General features: G+C 44.4%; 1 protein-coding gene across 3 annotated transcripts in view; it reads left to right on the top strand.

Moving 5' to 3' along the window:
* The window catches only part of Spata13 (spermatogenesis associated 13), a 122694-nt gene that overhangs the window by 85415 nt on the left and 14000 nt on the right, over positions 1 to 23279 (top strand). For all 3 annotated transcript variants that reach the window (XM_090342392.1, XM_090342391.1, XM_090342394.1), the window contains 4 exons: positions 14504 to 14640; positions 16546 to 16725; positions 17140 to 17325; positions 20587 to 20766. In XM_090342392.1, the coding sequence (XP_090198518.1) occupies positions 14504 to 14640; positions 16546 to 16725; positions 17140 to 17325; positions 20587 to 20766 (683 nt within the window). The remainder of the gene's footprint in view (positions 1 to 14503; positions 14641 to 16545; positions 16726 to 17139; positions 17326 to 20586; positions 20767 to 23279) is intronic.

Raw genomic sequence — 23279 nt, forward strand, 5'->3', positions numbered from 1 at the left:
TCTATGTAGTTTTAAAAAAAAAAGAATTAAGATTGGAGGAAAATAAACTCCTAGGAGTTTTCCCAGGCTACAGTGGGATGCTTTGAAAGCAGATCTTGTCTGCATGGGCCTTCAAAAGATTCCAGTACTTCCCATGGAGATAGATGGGGATTGTAGGTGACAGCTCAAAGGCCTCCGTGGGCTCCAGTGCTCATACTGATTGTCGTTTTTTGCTCTTGATTGGTTTCTGTGTTGGCTGAGACAAGACAGGGATGTGGTTACAGCTTCTGTCTCTGGCAGATTATCAGAACAAGACTGAGTGGTAAATGTTTGGTTACCCTAGCTGACATCTGGGAAGAAAGAAAAGAGGAGAAAAGTTGTCCATATCCTTCTCCCATGCCTACATTGAGAACGCAGAATTGCCTCGCCATGGCCACATTGGTCGCTTGAATCACAGGGACACAGTAATGCCAGTGTTGACATGGCAGCTTTGAGCAAGGCCTTGGAAGTAGGGAGGGAGAGTAAGTGATCCCTACCTCTCTGCAGCCTTCCTCCTGGCCTGGAGGGGGGGACACAGGTCATCTTTCCTTCCACATACTTGCAGATGCTGAGAAGGTCTGTCTTGGCCTCCCCCAGGCATGAGTGTGTATACTGTGCATATGGCTAGACCACCAGAATATTCCATAGAGATTTGTCCTTTGGGAGAACAGACAGACCCTCCTCCAGTGTACCCCTAGGGAACTGGATTGTGCTGCTGGTTCCAGAACTGAAATCGTATCACCTCCATGGGGCTGCAGAGAGCCAGCAGGTATTTCTACCCCCTCAGTGGGCAATGCAGAGTATTCCCAGGTCTCAGAGTCTTACTGAAAGCCTATGACATGGAGCTAGGGTGGCTCATCATTTTTTGTATGTCTCTGTTCTGTGTGTTTCTGTGTATGTGCGTGTGCTTGTGCCAGTGCTAGGCCTTGAACTCAAGGCCTCAGATTGTCACTTGGCTTTTGCCCTCGACTGGCATTTTACTACTTGAGCCACACCACTTCTGGTGGTGCTTTTATTGCTGGTTCATTCATTGGAAGTGAGTGTCAGAGATTTGTCTGCCTGGGCTGGCTTCAAATCTCCATCTTCTGATCTCAGCCTCCTGAGTAGCTGGGATTATAGATATGAGTCACCAACACCTGGCTAGGCGGGCTCAACATTAAATGATAAGCCACTTTGCTAAATTATAAGCTTTTACTTGCTTTGTTGTGGGTGCCCAGAAAAGTCAGAAGAACAGAGACACTGGAGCTCGGCCTGGGTTGTTCTGCAGGCAGGCAACTCTACACTGGGAGCAGTTAAACCTCAGTGAGTCACAGTTTCCTCCTCCATAAATGGACAGTTGTAATCTAGAGTGCTGTGAATCCTAGGAGGTGACTGCCCCAAGTTGTGCCAGGGCACACTGCCAGAGCTCAGGGGTGGAAGCAGCCGGCTGAAGGTTTCCTTGTTAGGTTCATTTATCCAGCAAGACAGTAGCCCAGAGCTGGGAGGGACAGCCTGAAACTAGCTGAGAGTGCCAGAGAGGGCATCCAAGATAGACAGGTCCTCAGGTGTTAGTGAGGATAGACAGCAGGAGCTATCACCAGTCAGAGACCCAAAGAGGAGCAGCAATTGACTGGGGACAGAAAACAGACACGCAGAGACAAGACAAAGGAATACTCCAGGTCAGGAAAGAATGCAGAGAAACCCAAGGGAGGCCTGAGCCCAAGTCTGACGAGTAGGAGGGAGCCCAGGTATTGGACTGCCTGACCTCCCAGTACAGTTTTTTTTGTTCTGGCAATTCTCAGGACACTTCTAGAAAATGGGAAATCCGTGATCTACACATGGATGCCAGATCTAGAGCCAATTTCCACTTGAAACTGAGGAGGGGGTGGCATCCATGGCAGTTTGGTTGATCAAATGGAAAAATATATTCTGGGGTACTAGTGACTCACACCTATATTCCTAGCTACTTAGCAGGCTGAGATCTGAGGATCCTGGTTCAAAGCCAGTCCAGGCAGGAAAGTCCATGTGAGACTCTTACGGTCAATTAACCAGCAAAAGCCACAAGGGGAGCTGGGGCTTGAGTGGTAGAGTTCCAGCTTTGAGATAGAAAGCTAAGCTAAAATGAGAGCCCCTTGAGTTCAGGCCCAGTACCTACACCAAAGTAGAATAATAAAAATTATTAAGTCATTAAAAGGAAAAAAGGTCTACTTTAAGTGGTTTGATATAAATTAAACATGGTCATGATGTAATAACTTAATACCTGTTAGTTCTGAACAGCTCCAACCAACACACTCCAAGTTAAGTTGAATTCTGTATCAAATTCTATGCCTTGGTAGGGTTATTTTTAAAAAGATCCTTGGGGGCTGGGATGTAGCTCAGTGGCAAAGAGCTTGCCTAGCAAGTGCAACATCCTGAGTTCGATCCCCAGTGCCAAAAAAGAACAGACAAAAATATACAGCTAAAAGCTCCTTGGATATTATCCAAAGGTATCAATAAAGTTATTGAGTACATTTCTAAGGTACCTTTTGCTCTTGTTAGTCAATGTGTTCAAAGATTTAAAAAGCCAGGCATGGTGGCTCATGCCTGTAATACTAACTACTCATGAGGCTGAGATCTGAAGATGGTGGTTCAAAGCCAGCCCGGGAATTAAAGACCATAAGGCTCTTATCTCCAATTAACCACTAGAAGGGGGAAGTGGAGCTGTGGCTAAAGGAGCAGGCCTCGAGCTAAAGAGCTCAGGGACAACACCCACTCCCAAGGTTAGGGTGGTAGCCTTGAGCTGAAGAGCTCAGGGACAGTGCCCAGAGTGTCCAGAGTTCAAGCCCTATAACCCACAAAAAAAAGAAAGAAAAAAGATCTAAAAAAAAAATGTAGAAACTAATTTTGAAAAATCAGATTGTACAGCATACTGATTTTTGGAACAATAACTTTACATAGTTGAATATGGTAGATATTTCATACTTTATTTATTCATTCATTTATTTTGCCAATCCTGGGGCTTGAACTCAGAGCCTAGGCCCTGTACCTTAGCTTTTCTGCACAAGGCTAGTAGTACTCTATTACTTGAGCCACAGCTCTACTTCCAGCTTTTTTGGTGGTTAACTGGAGATAGGAATCTCAGTGACTTTCCTGCCCTGGCTGACTTTGAACCACAATTCCTCAAATCTCTGCCTCCTGAATAGCTAGGATTACACTTATGAGCCACCAGCTCACCTTCCTTTCAATGACAAACATTCCAGTTCTGCCCTGATACCACCTCTCCCTCACAGAGGTAAGGACATATTTCTCAGATACAAATGAGAAAGCACAGGCTCAAAGAGATCATGGCCTTTTCCTGAGGTGCCTTCTCTGAGATTAACACAAAACTCTGGAGACTTGAACCCAGCATACTTAAATTCTGTCACTGAAGCATGCAAAGTTCTGCAAATGAGTGGGCAGTAGTGAGCACTCATTCCTATAATCCTAGCTACTCTGGAGTCTGAGGTCTGAGGATCTGAACTTGAATCTAACCTGGGCAGATAAATCCAAGAGACTTTTATTTCCAATTAACCAACACAAAGCCAGAAGTGAAGCTGTTTTGACGTGGTAGAGCTCTAGCCTTCAGTGAGAAAGCTAAGATACAATGCCCACACACTGAATTCAAGCCTCAGTGATGGAATAGAACAAATCAAGTCACATGTACTAACTTCTAATTGGTAGTGGTAGGCGTTGAAGCCCTTTGCTGCTGGTAGGAAGTGACTGGAGAGGAAGTGGTTTGGCAGGAGCCAGCCTACTGGGCCTGGGCCACCGGAAGAGAGACTGCCCTCAGAGGCAAGTATGGGCTCTGGTACCCAGAGAGCATATACAGAGTTTCTAGTTGGACTTTCAGTTGTAGCTGAGTTGAAAAATATTCAGTGCAAGCATTTGGAACGAATAAAGTCTTTGAAGTAATGTGAACTCAGAGTACAGGAAGGCCTTGGAATTCTGCAAAAGAATTTTTGCTGAGTGTAAGAGATAGCTGTTGGGTAGCCTCTTGTGAAACCATGGTTTGCAATTTACCTTAGCAGTACTGTGTCCCATGGCTGGAGAGGAGGACAAGAGACACATAAAGACTTAGCTGAGAATTTCCTAGTTAGAGTCTCATGTGAGCTCTGGAATGGGAACCAGGAAAGCTTTCAGGTCCATGTTGGCCCCAACCCAGAACTTCCTGCCTCTGTTAAATAATTGAACTTCTTGGAATGGCAGTTTGTAGTTCAGTTGGAAAATACTTATTGAGTACATTCTCCAATGTCAAGTACTAGGGTCAGAACTGGAGTACAAAAAGAGTCTATCTCGGGGCTGGGAGTTTGGCCTAGTGGTTAAAGTGCTTGCCTAGCATGCATGAAGACCCGGGTTCGATTCCTTGGTACCAAATATAGAAAAAAGCCGGAAGTGGTGCTGAGGCTCAAGTGGTAGAGCTCTAGCCTTGAGAAAGTCCAAGGACAGTGCTCAGGCCCTGAGCTCAAGCCCAGGACTGGCAAAAAAAAGAGTCTATCTCTCCCTGAGTGGAAGCTGCTATCTTTAAAGGAAAATCAAGGTAAAAAGACAGGAAGTGTGGGGAATACAAGAAAACTTATCAGCTTAGGTGCTAGCATCAGAATACAAAAATAATAGCCAACTCCTCTTGATCTATACTAGAAAGTCAGCAAAATGCATTTGACTTGTTGGGCAGGAAGAAGAGGAACTGTTACTTAGGCATAGTTAAGTTAGGAATGTAGTTCAAGTCTTTTGTATGTGTGCACCGATATTGGGGCTTGAACTCAGGGCCTGGGACACTGTCCTTAAGGGGATTTTTTTGTTTTGTTTTTGCCCAAGGCTGGTGCTCTACCACTTGAGCCCATACCATTTCCAGCTTTTTTGCTGGTTAGTTACTGGTTAGTTGGAGTCCCTCAGATTTGTCTGTCTAGGCTGGCTTTCTAAACTTGATCCTCAGATCTCCTGAGTAGCTAGGATTACAGACATGAGCCTATACCTGGATAGTAAGGTTTTGAAGGTTAAGGATTAAAACAGTAAGCTGCTCCAGTCCATTGACAGGCCTAAGAAGCAGTAATAATTGCTACTGTCCAGAATGGTCCAGATGTGCTGACTGCATTTTAATTTCTATCTTAATGTTTTTCTCAGTATTGGTGATAGAGGTACAGAAGAGACAGCAGTATTGGCAGTGTTGGATATGAAGGACAGGATATAGACTGCTGGTATTCATTGGCGGTTGTATACACACTACCTAGCATTGTCACAAGGCTCATATAGAGCTGATGTACCTGACAAGGCTTAAACCAGTGCCTGGCACATCCCAGATGCCCAATAAAAGAATGCCTTACACCAATTACAGTGGGAGATGGAGATTGAGAAGACTAGTTTCAGGCCAGCTCAGACAAGGTATTAACAAGAGGCCATCTCAAGTCAATAAAAGCTGGTATGGTGGCCTATGACTCTCATCCTAACTATGTGGGAAGCATAAATAGAAGGATCATAGTCCAGGATGATCCAAGTTAAAGGTGAGACTCTGATAACTAAAGCAAAAAGGGCTGGGGGAAGCCAGGCACTGGTGGTTCAGTCCTGCAATTATAGCTACTCAGGAGACTGAGATCTGAGGATTATGGTTCCAGGGCAGCCCAAGCAGGAAGGTACATGAGACTCTTAACTCCCGTCAACCACCAGCAAGCCAGAAGTGGAGCTGGGGCTCAAGTGGTTGAGACCAAGACCAGCACAACAGAAAGGGAGAGGCTGGGACATGGGTCAAGTAAGAGGGGGCATGGCTCAAGTAGTGAAGCGTCTGCCTAGAAAGTTCAAGGCCCTGAGTTCAAAGCTTACTACTATACTTCCCACCAAAATAAAAATAAGCTTTAAAAAAGAAAAAGCAAAGGCTGGGAGTTTGGTCTAGTGGTGGAGTGCTTACCTACCATGCACAAAGACCCGGGTTTGATTCCTCGTACCATGTACACAGAAAAAGCTGGAAATGGTGCTGTGGCTCAAGTAGTAGAGTTCTAGCCTTGCCAAAGATCAAGGACAGTGCTCAGGCCCTGAATTCAAGCCTTGGGACTGGCAAAAAATGAAAAAAAGAAAAAGAAAAATGCTGTCTTGAATTTTGATACTGTTTTTAGTTTCCACGGTGCATTTGAATAACCTCTTTCTTTTTCTTTCTTCCTTCCTTCTTTCTTTCTTTCTTTCTTTCTTTCTTTCTTTCTTTCTTTCTTTCTTTCTTTCTTTCTTTCTTTCTTCCTTTCTTAGTCTCTTTGTCTCTTTTTCTCATATCAATCCTGGGGCTCTACCTCAGGGCCTCAAGTTCTCACTTGATTGTTCCAGTCAAGGATGGCACTCTACCACTTAAGCCATACCTCCAGCTCCTGCTTTTCTTTCTTTCTTTTTTATTTTTGCCCGTTCTGGGCTCGAGCTCAGGGCCTGAGCACTGTCCTTGGACTTTCTCAAGGCTAGAGCTCTACCACTTGAGCCTCAGCACCACTTCAGGCTTTTTTCTATGTATGTGGTACTGAGGAATTGCAAAGGGGTCTTCGTGCATGCTAGGCAAGCACTCTACCACTAGGCCAAACTCCCAGTCCCTCCAGCTCCTGCTTTTATGTTAGTTAAGCGTCGTGTATTTGTCTGGGCTAGTTTCAAACCACACTCCCCAGTTCTCAGTGACTTAGTAGCTAGGATTACAGGCCTGAGCCCAGCTTGAATAATGTTTGATTTTGAGGCCCCCATCAGACCAATAGTAATTAATGTTGAGAATTTTTAAATAGTTCCGACAAGTGGGTATTTTTATCCACATTCAAGATGTGAAAACCGAGAAAGGAACTTGACCAAGGGCTCACACACAGAAATAAAAATGAAACAATTATGTAGCCCTTTTATTTGAAGTCAGATCTGCCCTAAATCCCTGCTTTCAGCTCATAGGCTGTACAGAACCATTTAGCACTAGGGCCACACTCTGAAAAAATGCATTGTTAGGTGGTTTTGTGGTGTATAAACCTAAGTATACCAGGGGTAGAGTGAAGTACTAAATCAAAATGGAAGTAATTATGTAGGAAAACTCAGCAAGGGAAAGTTTCAGCTCCACTGTTGTCTTGTCAAGAATGCAGATTGGAATGTAGTTATGTGGTCATCTCCTCCCCTCTACCCTGTATGTCCTGGGCATCTCTGTGTACCAGGCACTGGGAATGCAGCTGATGGGAAACTAGATTGGGAGTGTTGCTTTTAGAATACAACCATCTTAGACAATGAATAAAATATATGACATGCTTGTAGCCACTAGGGAAAAGAATTCTCCATAGATGTCAACTAAAACAAATTTTTTTCCTTTTGCCAGTCCTGAGGCTTGAACTCAGGACTTGGGCATTGTCCTTGGGCTTTCTCAAGGCTAGTAGCACTCTCCCCCTTGAGCCACAGCAACACTTCCAGTCTTTTCTGTGTATGTGGTACCGAGTAATTGAACCCAGGGCTTTATGCATGCTAGGCAACCACTCTACCACTAGGCCATACTCCTGGCCCTAAAACAACTTTTTTTTTGTTGCCAGTCCTATGACTTGATCTCTGGGCCTGGGGACTGTCCCTGAGCTACTTTTTCCTTAAGGTAAATGCTCTACCATTTAAACTACAGTGCCACTTCCACCTTTTTTGAATAGTTTATTAGAAATAAGTGTTTCACTCACTTTCCTGCCTGGGCTGGCTTTGAACTATGATCCTTAGATCTTAGCATCCTGAGTAGCTAGGATTTCAGACATGAGCCACTGACAATTGGCAAATTTTTTAAATACCAGATACCAGTGGCTTATACCTATGATTCTAACTACGTAGGAGGATGAAATCTGAAGTATAAAACCAGCATGGGCAGGAAAGCCTGTAAGACTCTTATCCCCAATTAACACAAAAAGCTAGAAATTAAACTGTGGCTTGAGTGGTAGAACGCCAGCCTTGAGTAAAAAAGCTAAGGTCAACCCCTGAGTTCAAGTCCCAGTATTGGCACATAGATGCATACACACACTTAGGCAAATATTCTGACTTCAATTTTATATTTATGTATATTATACTTTTCTAGTCCTGGGCCTGAGCACTGTCCTTAGGCTTTCCTCAAGGCTAGAACTCTACCACTTTAGCCACAGCACCACTTCCAGCTTTTTTCTATGTATGTAGTACCAAGGAAGTATACCCAGGTCTTCATGCATGCTAGGCAAACATCCTATCACTAGGCCAAACTCCTGGCCCCTGTTTTTATATTTACAGGTATATGAACCTAGAGCAAGTCACTCAACTTTTCCAGTCAGTGATGTGGTTTATTTTTAAATTTTTTTTTTAGGGTAGAGTAATAAGATTAGCAAGAGTAGCCAGAGTGAGTAGGTTTTTTTTGTTTGTTTATTTGGTTGGTTTGGTTTGATTTGGTTTTCGTTTGGTTGTAATTTTTTTTTCTTCCTTCCTTCCTTCCTTCCTTCCTTCCTTCCTTCCTTCCTTCCTTCCTTCCTTTCACTCCCCCTCCTTCCCTCCCTCCCCCCCTCCTCTCTCCCTCTCTCTTTCTTTTGCCAGTCCTGGGGCTTGAACTCAGGGCCTGAGCACTGTCCTTGGGCTTTCTCAAGACTAGAACTTTACCACTAGAGCCACAGCATCACTTCCGGCTTTTTCTGTGTATATGGTGCCAAGGAATCAAACCCAGGGCTTTATGCATGCTAGGCAGGCACTCTACCTCTAGGTCCCACTCTTGGCCACAAGTGTTTTTGTTTTGTTTTGTTTTGTTTTGCCCTGTCCTGGGTTTGAGCTCAGGGCCTGAGCACTTTCTCAAGGCTAGAGCTCTAGTACTTGAGCCTCAGCACCACTTCTGGCTTTTTTTTTCTATGTATGTGGTATGGAGGAATCGAACCCGGGTCTTCGTGCATGCTAGGCAAACACTCTACCACTAGGCCACACTCCTGGCCACAAGTGGTTTTTTAAACAGATGAGAGGTGGCCAGTTATGGATTCCTTTGTAAGAAAGGATGGAGTCAGGGTTCACTGGTGAGCTGCATGTGGGCTACAAAAGGCAGGAGAAAATGATTGAACTCTGACTACATCAAACACATAAACTTGAGCTGGGCACCAGTGGCTCACACATGTAATCAGAAGGCTGAGATTTGAGGATCATGGTTTGAAGCCAGCCTGGGTAGGAAAGTTTGAGACTCTTATCTCCTAATTAACCACCCAAAAAAGGACAGAAGTAGAATTGTGGCTCAAGTAATAGAGCACTGGCCTTGAATGAAAGAGCTCAGCGGGAGTACCCAGGCCCTGAGTTCAAACCCCAGGAACGGTGCAAAAACAAACAAACAAAAACCAAAATACCTCACCTAAACATGTATACTTGCTTTCATGGAAAAACAGAGGCCGAAGCAACAGAGATACTTGCTTCTGGATTACATAACTACCTTCAGAGGTAGCAAGCGGGACATTGGCCTAGGTTATTTCTTAAAATAAATCTTAATTTTATTTTTTAATGAGCGCATAATAATTGTACGTGTCTTTGGGATCTAGTACATTGTATACATGTATTTATCTTGCCATGGTCTAATCAGGGAAATTCGCCTAATCACCACTTTGAGGACAGTAGCCTTGCCCTGTCCTTACGTCTGTCCATGCATCTGTCCTGCCTTGCCTGGCTCTTGAGAGACTGAGTCAGTTGACATGGCCTCTGAAATACCCTGTTCTCAGGTGTCTCAGGATGTGCTTATCTATGGTGTAGAAACAAACTCGCTGAAGAAATCCTTCTCCTGAAGCTCTCCTTTCTAGTAAGCCCCTATGGAGTGATTCAGAGGTCATTTATAAACCTTGTGCACATCTATTTCCAGAATGTTCTATTTCTATATCTCTAGTATATTTTCCTTTTTATTATGGTCCTGTAAAGTAGTGATTATGTAAATCATGACTCTCTCCCCCCCCCCCCCAACTGAATTTTCCCAATGACAGCCACATCAAATGACAGGTTCTCCCTAGCTGACATTGTTCCGGGGTTCATTAAGGGGGAAAAAAACCCATCATTTCTAGCCTTTACTCTAGTGGTACTGAGGTAGGGGTGGGGCAGATGCCTTTACTCCTTTCTCCATCCCCCACCCCCAGCTCCTCCATGGCTTTACTGCGTTGAGGAGAGATGCCAATGGTGCCAGGCAGTGCTAAATCACTGCTGGCTGAGACACAAAGATTCCTGCAGCTTCAGGCCTTTTGCAGGCAGGGAGTGTGTGTGTATATAGATTCATACAGGAGTTCAAAATATTTCAACCCTAAACCCAGGCAGCTGCCCCCAGGGAGGGGAAAGGCTCTTGACTTTCCTGCTCTCTCTGATGTGTTTGGAAACATACTCATACAGGAAGAAAAAGCTTCCCCACAACGTCCTGTTTCAACCTCCCCCAAACACCCCCCCAAGAAAGTGCCCTAGACCAGGCAACATCAAACTCCCCCTCTTCAAGAGCTCTGACAAAGCGGAAGTTACATTTGGGAAGGAAAAGTCACTACTTCTTGTCTGGGCTCAGGAGCATTTTTCAGATAACAGAGACTTGGCTTTGTTAAAAAAAAAAAAAAACTCCCACCTACATCCCTAGCCCTGTACTTACAAAGGAGGAGAGCCTGTCTGAAAGAGAGAGGAGAGTCCCGGTAGGTGGTATCACCCATTTGGTGCCCAGTAGACACACACACACACACACACACACACACACACACACACACACACACACACACAGCTGCCTCTCTGCTGCCCAGTTGACCTGCAGGGCAAGGCCCTCTGTCTTAATCATGCAACCCTTTTGCCTTGGCAAGTCTGGCTTACATCTTGGCATTGATCTCAGGTCTAAGAAACACCCTGTCCCCCTAACCCATATCTTTGGCAGCTTACTTTTACTTTGTCCACAAGCAGGCACAGCCCAGAGCCTCCACCTGGTGCACAGGACAGTATAAATCCAGCTGTGTCACCATCAGGGTGGGATCCAGTGACTTCTCAATGTTCAAGGCAGGGCATTATGTAGGTGATTTCCCAGCAGGGCACAGATGTGAGGACTCGTGGCCATAGCTGGCTTTCTCTAGTCTCACAGGAAGGCTCTAGAAAAGAGGCAAGCATAAATGAAAAGCAAGAGTCTGTGAGCATACCTGACCAGGTGTAGCACTAGAAATATTTGAGATATAGAGGAGGCTCAGGGTGTGGGTGAGGAGACCACCACAAACAGACAGGAATGATTAGGGCCAGGCTGGGAAAGGTGGGACTGACTAGCCAAGCTGCCACCACAGCCTGGTCTATCTGCTGGAAGAGCACACCATGCATGGCTCTGGCTTATTGCCTACATGTCTCCGTCATAACCATAGCCTTATCTGTGCTTGGCACAGATCTCAAGGATTCCATCTGTACGTGACATATAATCACATGGCTGCCCTTCAGTGCTGCTTGTTACGAATGTTTTTCATTGTTATTATTTTATCACTTTATTAGTTATGTATTCATTTATTCATTCATTTATTTTGTACCAGTACTGGTGCTTGAACTCATGACCTTGTACTGTCCCTTGCCTTTTTGTACTCCAGGCTGGTGTTCTACCACTTAAGCCACATCTTCTCTTCTGGCTCTTGGGGGTTAGCTGGAAACAAGCATCACATAGACTTTCCTGCCTAGGCTGACTTTGAACTGCTATCCCCAGATCTCAGCCTCAATACAATTATAGGCATGAGCCACCAGCACCTGGCTCAGTAAGAATTGGAGGCTCTGTAAAGTCTGTCTCCCATAAGAACATGGTTGAAAGTGATTAAAGGAAGGTGATAGCCCCTGTGGGCAGAAAGCTGGGTGGGCCTGGGGTGGTCTGGATGGGATGTACTTGTAGAACTCCTAGAACATGATCAGTCTGGTTGAGTTGGGTTAGGAATAAAACATGCACCTTGGATATTTCAGACCTATCCACTGTGGGTCCAGTTGGTAAAAATGTAGATTTGATAGGTTTTTGTTTGGTTTTGTTTTTCTTTTTAGTCACAGTCCTGGACTTGAACACAAGGCCTGGGTGCTGTCCCTTAACTTTTTTTTTTTGCTCAAAGTTTGTACACTACCACTTGAGCCTCAGCTCTGTCTGGCTTTATGGTGGTTAGTGGGAATAAGAATCTCACAGACTCCTGAGTAGGTAGAATTACAGATGTGAGCCACAGGCAACCAGCCCACTTGCCAGTACTATACTCCAGTGATCCCAGCCAGTGACCCCTTTGTCCCCTCACGGTGCTGATATCCAGAATGTTCTGAAACCTCTTTGACTTCATCCTCTCAGGGCTCCTGGCCAGAGCTCCATCTGTGCAGTGTCCTTAGACTCCATTTCCCATTCTAGTTTCCCAGGGACAGCCTTGTTTCTCACTAGCTGTCCCCTGTGGCTCCTGCCACTGTTCCCAGCCCTTTCCACACCCTATACTTCATCTACCATGGTAGAAGCCTTCTAAGATGCCCAGTGTCTACCTGAAACCACAAATGGTTTTCCTTATTATATTCCTATGGGAAACCCATACATGGGAGAGCTGGGCACAAGTGGCTCATACCTGAGATCAAGGTTCAAAGCCAGCCTCGGCAGAAAAGTTCATGAAATTCTTGTCTAGCCACCAAAGACTGAAGCTGAAAGTTGAGATGTGACTCAGTAATCAATTTTGAGCAAAAATCTAAGGGACAGACACCAGGCCCTAAGTTTAAACCCTGATACTGGCACCCCGCCAAAAAAAATAAAGATTAATTCATTAGTATTAATTCTTTAATTATTTCATACTGCTTTTTGAGGAGAGTGGTAATTTAAACTCAGGATCTCATGCTTGCTAGGCATGTGCTCTACCAATCAATGAGCCACACTTCCAACCTTTTTTTTTTTTTTTTGCTAATCCTAGGGCTTGAACTTAGGGCCTGGGCACTGTCCTTGGGCTTTCTCAAGGCTAGAGCTCTACCACTTGAGCCTCAGCACCACTTCCAGCTTTTTCTATGTGTGTGGTACCAAGGAATTGAACCTAGGGCTTTGTACATGTTAGGCAAGCACTCTTAACTCCTGGCCCCCAACCTTTTCTTTTTCTTTTTGTGCTGGTTATTTTGGAAATAGTGTCCTGCCTGGTACACACCTGAAAAACAATCTTGCTCTACATTCCATTACTGTATTGTGTGTGTGTGTGTGTGTGATAGGGTTTGAACTGGGCGCTGTCCCTGAGCTCTCCAGCTCAAGGCTACTGCCTTACCCCTGGGCCTGGGCATTGTTCCTGAACTCTTCAGCTCAAGGCTATTGCCCTACCCTGAAGCCAAGCCCCATTTTTTTAGAGGTTAATTAAAGATAAGAGTCTCAGGTCCTCTTGTGCCTGGGCTGGCTTTGAACCTTGATGCTTAGATCTCAGCCTCCTGAGTAACTAGGATTACAGGCCTGTGCCACCGTGCTGAGCTGCTTGTATTGAGATGTAGTTTCATGGACTTTTCTACGGGTAGTACCTAGCCTAGAACTGCGGTCATCCTGATCCGTCTTTCATGTAACTGAATAATAAGCCCCTGACTCCTGGCAAAGTGTTCCTATTTCATACCTCTTTTAGTGTGTCTTGAACAGATGGCTTGAAAACAAGGTTATCTATTTTTGTATGTTTTGTTCGATGCCAGTACTAGGACTTGATCTCAGGGCCCGTCCCTTAGCTTTTTCTTTTAAGTCTGGCAGCCACAGCTGTCTTTCTAGATTTTTGCTGGTTGATTGGAGACTTACAGAGTTTCCTGCTTGGCCTGGCTTGAACCCTGATCCCCAGATCTCAATCTCTTGTGTAGCTGGGGTTACAGATGTGAACCACCAAGCACCTAGCTTATTATCTATATTTTTTATATTTACTTTGGATCGTTAAATCACAGGTAAGTCATTGTGACTTAACTCACAAAAATAGTGCTGTTGATAATACTTTCAGAAATGTTCCATTTCTGCCTGTCACACTTAATTCTGTTTCCTTAGCATCAATCTTCCTCAACATTAATATCTCAGTAGGGACTGTCTATGCAAAATAAAACTGTCTATTTGCCCGGGGATTTTGGTAGCAAAGGTCATTCATTTTGTCATAGAAAAATGTTGTTAACTGTGTCTTTCTGTATGTCTTTTTTGCTTGTTTGTGCCAGTAGTGAGGCTTGAAAATAATTCAGGGCCTTGAGTTCTTGATTATCTTTTTCACTCAAGACCTGTCCTCTACCACTTAAGCCATACCTCCACTTCTGCCTTTTTACTGGTTAATTGGAGATAAAGAGTCTCTGCTTTGTCTGCCTGGGAAGACTTTGAACCCTCAGTCCTTCTATTTCATCTTCCTTAGTAGCTAGGACTTACACACTTGAGCCAGCAGCACCTGGCTTATGTATTTATGTAAGGATTTGGAGATAGGATCTCTCTGTGTAAACCAGACAAGCTTCCAATTCACTCTCCTCTTACCTCAGCATCTGGAGTGCTGGGCTCAGAAGCATGCTCATGCCTACACCTGGAGAAGCGTGTCTTGTAAACATTCTTTCTCATTTCTATTCCCAGTTTCTTCAGATGGAGGGACTGAGTCCTCTGCCTTAGTGGATGACAACGGGAGTGAGGAAGACTTCAGCTATGAAGAGCTTTGCCAGGCTAACCCTCGATATCTGCAGCCAGGTGGGGAGCAGCTGGCCGTCAACGAGGTACTGCAGTTCCCCAGGACAATGCCACAAAGCAGAACTCTTGCATTTTAATGTCCAAGGCCACCTTTGATGTGATTGCTATCTGGTCTTGTATTGGACCTTGAACTCAGGGCCTGGGCATTTGTCTCTTGGCATCTTTGCTCAAAGCTGGTGCTCTATGACTTGTGCCTCCTCTCCACTTCCAGCTTTCTGCTGGCTAATTGGAGACAAATTTCATAGATTTTTTTCTATCTGGGCTAGCTTCAAAACCTGATTCTCAGATCTCAGCCTTCTGAGTAGCTAGGAACATAGGAATGAACCATTGGTCTTAGCTAAGATTTGTCATTTTCAGATTAAGAACACTTAGTCACTGGTCTATGCAAATGTTGTAGAATCCAAACAAATCTGAAATCTGAACACACATATATCTCAGCCATTTTGGCTAAGGTATGGCCAGCATGGAGAAAAGAATCAGTGCCAAACCTCTTCCTTCCCTCATAAGTATATGTTATGTTTGTTATTTACTTCCTCACTGTTAAGTGAACTTAGAGGTCTCTTTAATTGAAGTAATGATCTGTACAATTAGAAACAAAGTTAGTCCCTGGCAGTGCAGCATAAATATTACACTGTATTCTTACCGACCCTGGCTGAGACATCTAGTTTGCCTGCTCAGAAGTCACTTTTAGAGCCAGTATTCCAGATATTCAGATTTATTAGATAACCAGTTTACAACTAAGTGGGCTACTTACACTGACATTCTTCCCCACTTCCCTAGTCATGGACTTGAACTCTGGGCCTGGGCGCTGTCCCTGAGCTCTTCAGCTCAAGGCTACCACACTACCCCTTGAGCCACAGTTTTCTAGTGATTAATAGGAGACAAGGGTCTCATGGTCTTTAGTGCCTGGGCTGGCTTTGAATCTCCATCCACAGATCTCAGCCTCCTGAGTAGCTAGAATTATAGGCGTGAGCTATCATGCCTGGCTTGTACACTGACCAGTCTTTGTCCCTGTTGTGTTTCAGACTATCTTGATTTCATCGTAGTGGGAAAATTATATACATGCATTTGGTGTAAGCTATATTTCACAGTTTAAACTTTGATCTCTTCTCAGGCAAGCAATACAGAATAATCATTCCACTTTTTTATTTTCAGTACAGGATTCGGTAAATTACAATGAGTCATTCCTCACTTTTTTTGTAATGAGGGTATTGTAATGTAGGGTCTTTTGCCCAAGTATAGATTAATTGGACTGTTCTGAGAAAATTTATGATAGCCTGGGTAAGCTCTGATGAATGGTATAGTCAAGTGTATTAAATGCATTTTTTTACCCACATCATTTCTTATGATGAACCCCATTGTAAATTGATGAGCATTTGTACATATGTTTTTCTTTTTCTCTCTTTTATAATTTTCCCCCTCTTTTGGATTATGGGATAGAAATCTCACTGTATGTAGTCCAGGTTGGCCCAGAACTTGCAATTTCCTTTCAGCCTCCTGTGTGCTGGGATTATGGGTATTTGCCACCTCGCTCATACTGTTTTTTGGTGCTGCTACTGAAGCTTGAACTCAGGGCCTGGACACTGTCCTTTAGCTTTTTTTGCCAGAGTCTGGTTCTCTATTACAGTTCCACTTCTGGATTTATGATGGTTAAGTGAATAAAAGAGTCAGATTTTCCTGCCCAAGCTGACTTTGAACCATGATCTGTAGATCTCAGCTGCCTGGGTAACCAGAATTACAGATGTGAGCCATGGATGCCAGAGTATCCTTGAACAGCTGATCCTAGACACCCAGCTGGTACTATTTCTCCCTGTATGTTTTCCTCAGTTAGTTTTATATAACCACTGGTGTATCCAACAAGAACTAGCAGGTACCCATGTGGCTCCTTTGCCATCCTATGCTCTGTGCTAAGCATTACCTATCCTGTCCAGCTGATCTCTGATGGCAACGTGGTTTGTGCGGAAGCCCTGTGGGACCATGTGACCATGGACGACCAGGAACTGGGCTTCAAGGCCGGGGATGTCATCCAGGTCTTGGAAGCTTCAAACAAGGACTGGTGGTGGGGACGGAATGAAGATAAGGAAGCCTGGTTTCCTGCCAGCTTTGTTAGGGTAAGTTGTGGCCTTCATGCTTTATAGATTTCCCATGTGGTTGGTTGATACTGGTACTGGGGCTTGAACTCAGGTCTCTCATTCTCATTATGCTTTACAATTCAAGGCTATGCTCTACTGCTTGAGTCACAGCTCCACTTCTGGCTTCTTTTCTGGTTGTTTGGAGCTAAGAGTCATGGATTTTCCTGCTGAGGCTAACTTGATACTACTGTCCTCAGCTCTTAGCCTCCAGTGTAGCTAGAATTACAGGCAGGAAACACTGGTATGTGATCCTTTTGCAGTGGATTTAAATTCCATATACATGTCAGCCCTGTATAACGTTCTGTTGCTCTAAGTAGCTCTGCTTATGTAACTAATCATGTTCAAGCAGACACCAGAGTCCCTATGTCACCTGTCACCTGTGGTTCACTGCAGCTTCGAGTCAATCAGGAAGAGCTGCCAGAGCATTCCAGCAGTCCGCCAGGTGAGCAGCTGGAGGAGGAGGCCAACCAGACACGTCACAAGCTCACTGAGAGCAAGCAGCAGATGCGGACCAACGTCATCCGGGAGATAATGAACACCGAGCGGGTGTACATTAAGCACCTGAAAGACATCTGTGAGGTGAGTGCCAAACCCCCACACCTCTCCTAACACCCTGTGTAGTGTAGCCCACAGCTGTTTCCCAATCACAGCCACTTAATTACACTCTCCACTCTCCCCATCATCACATGCCAGTACTGAGGCTTGAATTCAGGGACTGTCCTTTAGCTTTTTTGTTCAAGCCTTGTGCTCTACCACTTGAGCCACAGCTCCGCTTACAGCTTGCTGCTGGCTAATTGGACATAAAAGTTTCATGGACTTTCCTGTGCAGACTGGCTTTGAACCTTGATCCTCAGATCTTGGCCTCCTGATTAATTAAAATTATAGGCATGAGCCACTAATGCCCATCTGGCTAAAAGCAGCATTCTTTAGTAAAATGTACTTGATTTACACTTGTAGATTTTTCTGTACTTGCAATCCCTTAATTTGTAATCGCAAACTTCCAGATGAGATTCTGAGCTATTTAGGCATGGAAAGCAAAACAAAAGTCTTGAGGGCAGGAGTTTGGCCTAGTAGTAGAGTGCTTATCTACCATGCATGAAGTCCTGAGTTTGATTCCTTAGTATCACATACACAGAAAAAGCCAAAAATGGTGCTGTGGCTCAAGAGGTAGAGTGCCAGCCTTGAGAAATCTCAGGGACAGTGCTCATGTCCTAAGTTTAAGCCCCAGGACTGGCAAAAACAAACAAAAAAACCCCAAAGATTTATCTGGTGAATTTCAAGGCTAAATAGTCTTCCCAGCAGTAAATTTTCTTTAACCCTGTTGGTAAGGTCTTATATCCTTGACACAGATGACTGGTTACAAATAACACAACTAAGAATGACAGTTTGAAGTCAAGAAGCAAATAATTCCAGGAAATATCAGTACCAGGAAAGATCAGTATAAAACGCTAATTGGTTATAAGGTGGAGAAACTTTGTTTTGACAGATAAGATTGCTTTTTCTCACAGTCTGGAAGATACTTTTTCACCTGATGGGTTTTGATTGTGGTTCTTGTCTTGAGTCTCAGGGTGAACTGCTTTGTTGGTGTGACCAGCCATCTAGCTGTCAGTGCTGTTTTCAGCCCTAGTCATTCACCCATGACCAGTCAACACTCGAGACAAACTCAAGTCATGACTGTTAACCTTGTGATCATCTAACCTTATATACAGATCTCACCACTGCTGATGTTTTTGTCTATATACTTTTTTTTTCCAGTCAGCTGGGGAGCTTGAACTTAGGGCCTGGATGCTGTCCCTGAGTCTTTTGTTCTGAAGGCTAGCACACTACTGCTTGAGCCACAGCTCCACTTGTAGCCTTTGGTGTTTAATTGGAGATAAGAGTCTCACAGACTTTCTTGCCTATGCTGGCTTTGAACTGCAGTCCTCAGATCTCAGTTTCCTGAGTAGCTAAGATTACAACGTGAGCCACCAGTGTCTGGCTGTATACATTTTTGTTGGTCCTGGTAGCTTGATCTCAAGGACTGGGTGCTGTCCCTAAACTTTTTTGTCCAAGGCTCGAACTCTACCTCTTGCACCAGAGTTCCATTTCTGGATAGTCCATATAAATTGATGGTAAATGAAAAGTCCTCAGAATGGCATTTTGAAAAAATTGGGATAACTGACTATAATTGGAAGAAATTAACCATATACCATTCTTTTACCTGGCTTAATTCAGCTACTCACAGCATTCTTGCTGGGCTTGTTATTATAGATGAGGAAACAGACTCCCAAAGTTGAGTAGTAGGGTTGGGAGTTAAACTCAGTCTGAACACTTACCTTGTGTTATTTTCCTCTTAAAATTTATATTAGCACTGGTGGCTCAAATGTATAATTCCCTAACTACTCAGGAGGCTAAGAGCTGAGAAATCTATCCAGGGCAGGAAACTCTATGAGACTCTTATCTTCAATAAACTTGTAAAAAGCTGGAGGTGGAGCTATAGCTAAAGTGGTAGAGCACCAGCTTGGAGTAGAAAAGCTAAGGCCCTGTGTTCAAGCCCCAATACACACACACACACACACACACACACACACACACACACACACACACACACCACAAATCAGTAGCAGCTGTTTTATTAAGTGGACAGTTAAATCTGCTTAAATAGGTGATGAACTCTATTTCATGAATAGCATTTCTTCCTGTCCCTCTTGACTCCACCCAAACCCTAGTTGTCCCATGGTAATGCAGATAGAGAAATAATTAGCATTGGTCTCTAGCTGAAGATGTGCAGACGTGAGAAAGCAGGCGACAGTGGCATCCTTGGGCAATGAGCCAGTAATGACAATGAGCAGGACCACATTTGTGTCAGCCAACAGTGACTGAAGTTAACAGGTTTTCTTGTCTGTGAGGCAGAACAAGGGATAAGAGAATGATCATCTTGAGCATTTGGGCTGGACCAGGTGCTGGTGAGTAGTGACTGTATTCCTACCTACTCAGGAGGCTGAGATTTGAGGATTGTGGTTCAAAGCCAGCCCAGAAGTGGCTTTGTGGCCCAAGTGGTAGTGCTAGCCTTGAGCAAAAAGAGCTTAAGGACAGTGCACAAACCTGGGGGGCGGGGGGGGGGGATGGATTTAGGCATTTAGACCTAGGTGCTAGTGACTCACACCTGTAATCCTAGCTAATTAGAGGGCTAAGATCTGAGGATCATGGTTCAAAGCTAGCCTGGGTAGAAAAGTCTGTGAGACTCATCTCCAATACAGACCCAGCTCAGAGAGACAAATTAGAGAGACTCAACTCAAATTAACCAGCAAAAAGTCAGAGTGGAGGTATGACTCAAGCAGAAATGAGTGAGCTGTGAGCTAAATAGCTAAAAAGATCTTTAGGCCCAGAGGTTAACCCCCAATACTGGCACATATATATAGGCTTTCCCTCCCTCCTCACACACACAAAGGAGTTTTAAAAAAGAATACCGATACTATACTAAGAACTCAAAAATGAAATGCTGATATCTGAAAACTTGTTTCTAGAAACTTTTCAAATCCAACCACATGAAACATTTTCCTTTGGTTTGTTTTTAAAAATATCTATGGCAAATTGTAATCATGAAAGGGATTTGGTCCCCTTAGGGACCCATAGAGGTAAAAATAATTTTTGTAATTAAAATTCATTCCAAGCCAGACTCTGGTGGCTCATTCCTGTAGCGCAAGCCCTGAATTCAAACATCAATACCAACATAACAAAAAATATAAAACTATTTCAATACCCCCAAACAAACTAAACCAAAAAGGTTGAAAAAACGAGCCTGTTATTCAAATAAATAATTTGTACCTACATTTAGAGGTTTGCTTTTTTATTCTGCAGGGCTATATCCGACAGTGTCGCAAGCACACTGGAATGTTCACAGTCGCACAGCTAGCCACAATTTTTGGCAACATAGAAGACATCTACAGATTCCAAAGAAAATTTCTGAAAGACCTTGAGAAACAGTACAACAAAGAAGAACCCCACTTGAGTGAGATTGGGTCCTGCTTTCTTCAGCATGTATGTCATCATTGCTACCTGTTCGGGAACATACACTCCTGTCATCATTTTGAAATGTTTCCAGTGAAAATGGGAGTCTTTCTGTGTGTGTGTGTGTGTGTGTGTGTGTGCCAGTACTAGGGTTTGAACTCAGAACCCTGTACTCTCACTTAGCTTTTCCACTCAAAGCTGGTCCTCTACCACTTGAGTTGCACCTCCACTTCTGCCTTTTTACTGACTAACTGGAGATAGGAGTCTTTTGACTTTTTCTGTCCAGATTGGCTTTAAACTAGAACCCTCATATCTCAGCCTCCTGAGTAGCTAGGATTATATTTGCCTATTGTCAGCACCTGGTGAAACAAGAGTTTTGAGAGGCTTTTTTTTTTTTCACTCTTTTGGTGCATAGATGAGGAAAATTTAGCCCATACAGTAAGGGGACCCCAGATCTCATGCTCAGAAGTAGCAAGCCAGTAACACTAGAGCTATTCAGAACCCTCCTGTGCTGGTGACGTGTCTGGGGCAGACATTGCTCACTGGTGATCTGGTAATTCATTGTCACTTTGGAGTACTGAAAAGACTTTTTCTTTTCTTTCCTTCTTTTTTTTTTTCCAGTACTGAGGCTTGAACTCAGGGCCTGGGCACTGTTCTTGGATACTTTTTGCTCAAGGCCAATGCTCTGCCATTTGAGCCACAGTGTTACTTCTGAACTTTTCTGTGTATGTGATACTGAGGAATCGAACCCAGGGCTTCCTGCTTGCTAGGGAAGCACTTTACCACTAGGATATGCTCTGGCCCTGAAAAGACTTTTCTTTTGGTGCTGCTACTGGAGCTTGAACTCAGGGCCTTTGCACTGTTACTTAGATTTTTTTTTTTTTTGCCAGTCCTTGGGCTTGAACTTAGAGCCTGAGCACTGTCCTTGGGCTTTCTCAAGACCTAACATTCTACCACTTAAGCCACAGCACCACTTCTGGCTTTCTCTACGTATATGGTACCAAGAAATCAAACCCAGGTCTTTATGTGTGCTAGGCAAGCACTCCACCACTAGACCAAACTCCCAGTCCTATCCCTTAGCTTATATTCTCAAGGCTGGCATCCCATCATTTGAGCCACAACTCCACTTCTGGCTTTCTTTTTGGTGATTAGTGAAAGATAAGAGCCATACAGACCCACCTGCCTGGGCTGGCCCAAACGGTAAACCTCAGATCTCAGCCTTCTAAATAGCTAGTACTAAAAGCCTGAGCCACCAACAGACATCGAAAAAGGAAAATGTACTTCCCAGCCAAAATGCATGAGGATCGAGCATAGTGACAGTAACCATGACAGCAGCAGCATGCCCTTGACTTTCTAGGTGCTGCACTTTGTGACTTTGTAGAGGCAGCAGAGCTGGGGCTGCACCCCTAGGTGGGATGATCTTAAGTCACTATTTGCTGAGAAGTCAAGGGGAAGATGCCACTCTAGGTGCCAGAGATATCTCTGGGACCCTGTAGAAGACCTGTCTAGGCAGAAAGAAATGGCTTCCTATTAGGCAGCAGATAGAAAGAGGCCATGAGAGAAAGCATAGAGCTGGGCCCTCTGCAGCAGAGGCCCAGTGAATAGGCAACAAGGATATGCTGTGATGTGCATTTTTTAGCCAAGTCCAGAAAGACTGGTTATAAGCAACAAAGATAGGACCATGGTCAAAACTGCCTGCAGGATTTTGAGTCTCAGAGAAGGAACATGTGGATTTTCCTGGGGAAGACAGGGGCGTAGCTTTAGACATGTATGTTTGTCCACAAGCAGGCCGGTGGAGTGGATGAAGGGCAAAGCAGGACAGAAGGAGAGCTTTCGAGAGAGGCAGCACTACCGAAGGCCATGATCAGGGACATGGAGCTGTACCCAGGCACAGGACCTTGAAAGCCAAAGATATCTGCCTCGGAGGGGAAGGAAAAGGGAGGCAGTCCTGAAACGGATGATACGCCAAGGGCAGATCATGGTAGCACCTCAAAATGAGAACTCCAGGCCGGGGCTGGTGGCTCCCAGCTGTAACCCTAGCTACTCAGGAGACATGAGAGCTGAAGATCGTAGTTTGAAGTCCGCCTGGGCAGGAAAATCTGTGAGAGTCTCATGCCCCTGTCCCCCAGTCAACCACCAAGAACTAGAAGTAGAGGTGTATGTGGCTCAAGTGATAGAGTGCCAACTCTGATTGAAAAGGCTAAGGATGGAGTGCTCCAATCCTGAGTTCAAGCCCTAGTATGGACACCAAAACAATATTTAAAAAACAACAACAACAACAAAAACAAACAAACAAAGAAGTTCAGGCAAAGCAAGTAGGCAAGGGCCTTCCAAATTCAGGGAGACAGGCCTGAAGGGTGAGGCTGGAGACGTGTGAGGAGAAAGTCGCGTAGCCTGTGACACTTCCTGATCAGGGTTTATCAGTGGAAAGAAGAAAGCAAAAGGACCAGGCCAGAAAGTACACATTTCTTCTCTCTGTAGCTTCAGTTATAGACCCCAAGCTTACAGAGAATCCCGTCCTCTCCCTTAGGACCTGTGCAGGC

Source organism: Megascapheus bottae, chromosome 11 (assembly GCF_031878675.1).
Source record: "Megascapheus bottae isolate mThoBot1 chromosome 11, mThoBot2.hap1, whole genome shotgun sequence".
NCBI lineage: Eukaryota > Metazoa > Chordata > Mammalia > Rodentia > Geomyidae > Megascapheus > Megascapheus bottae.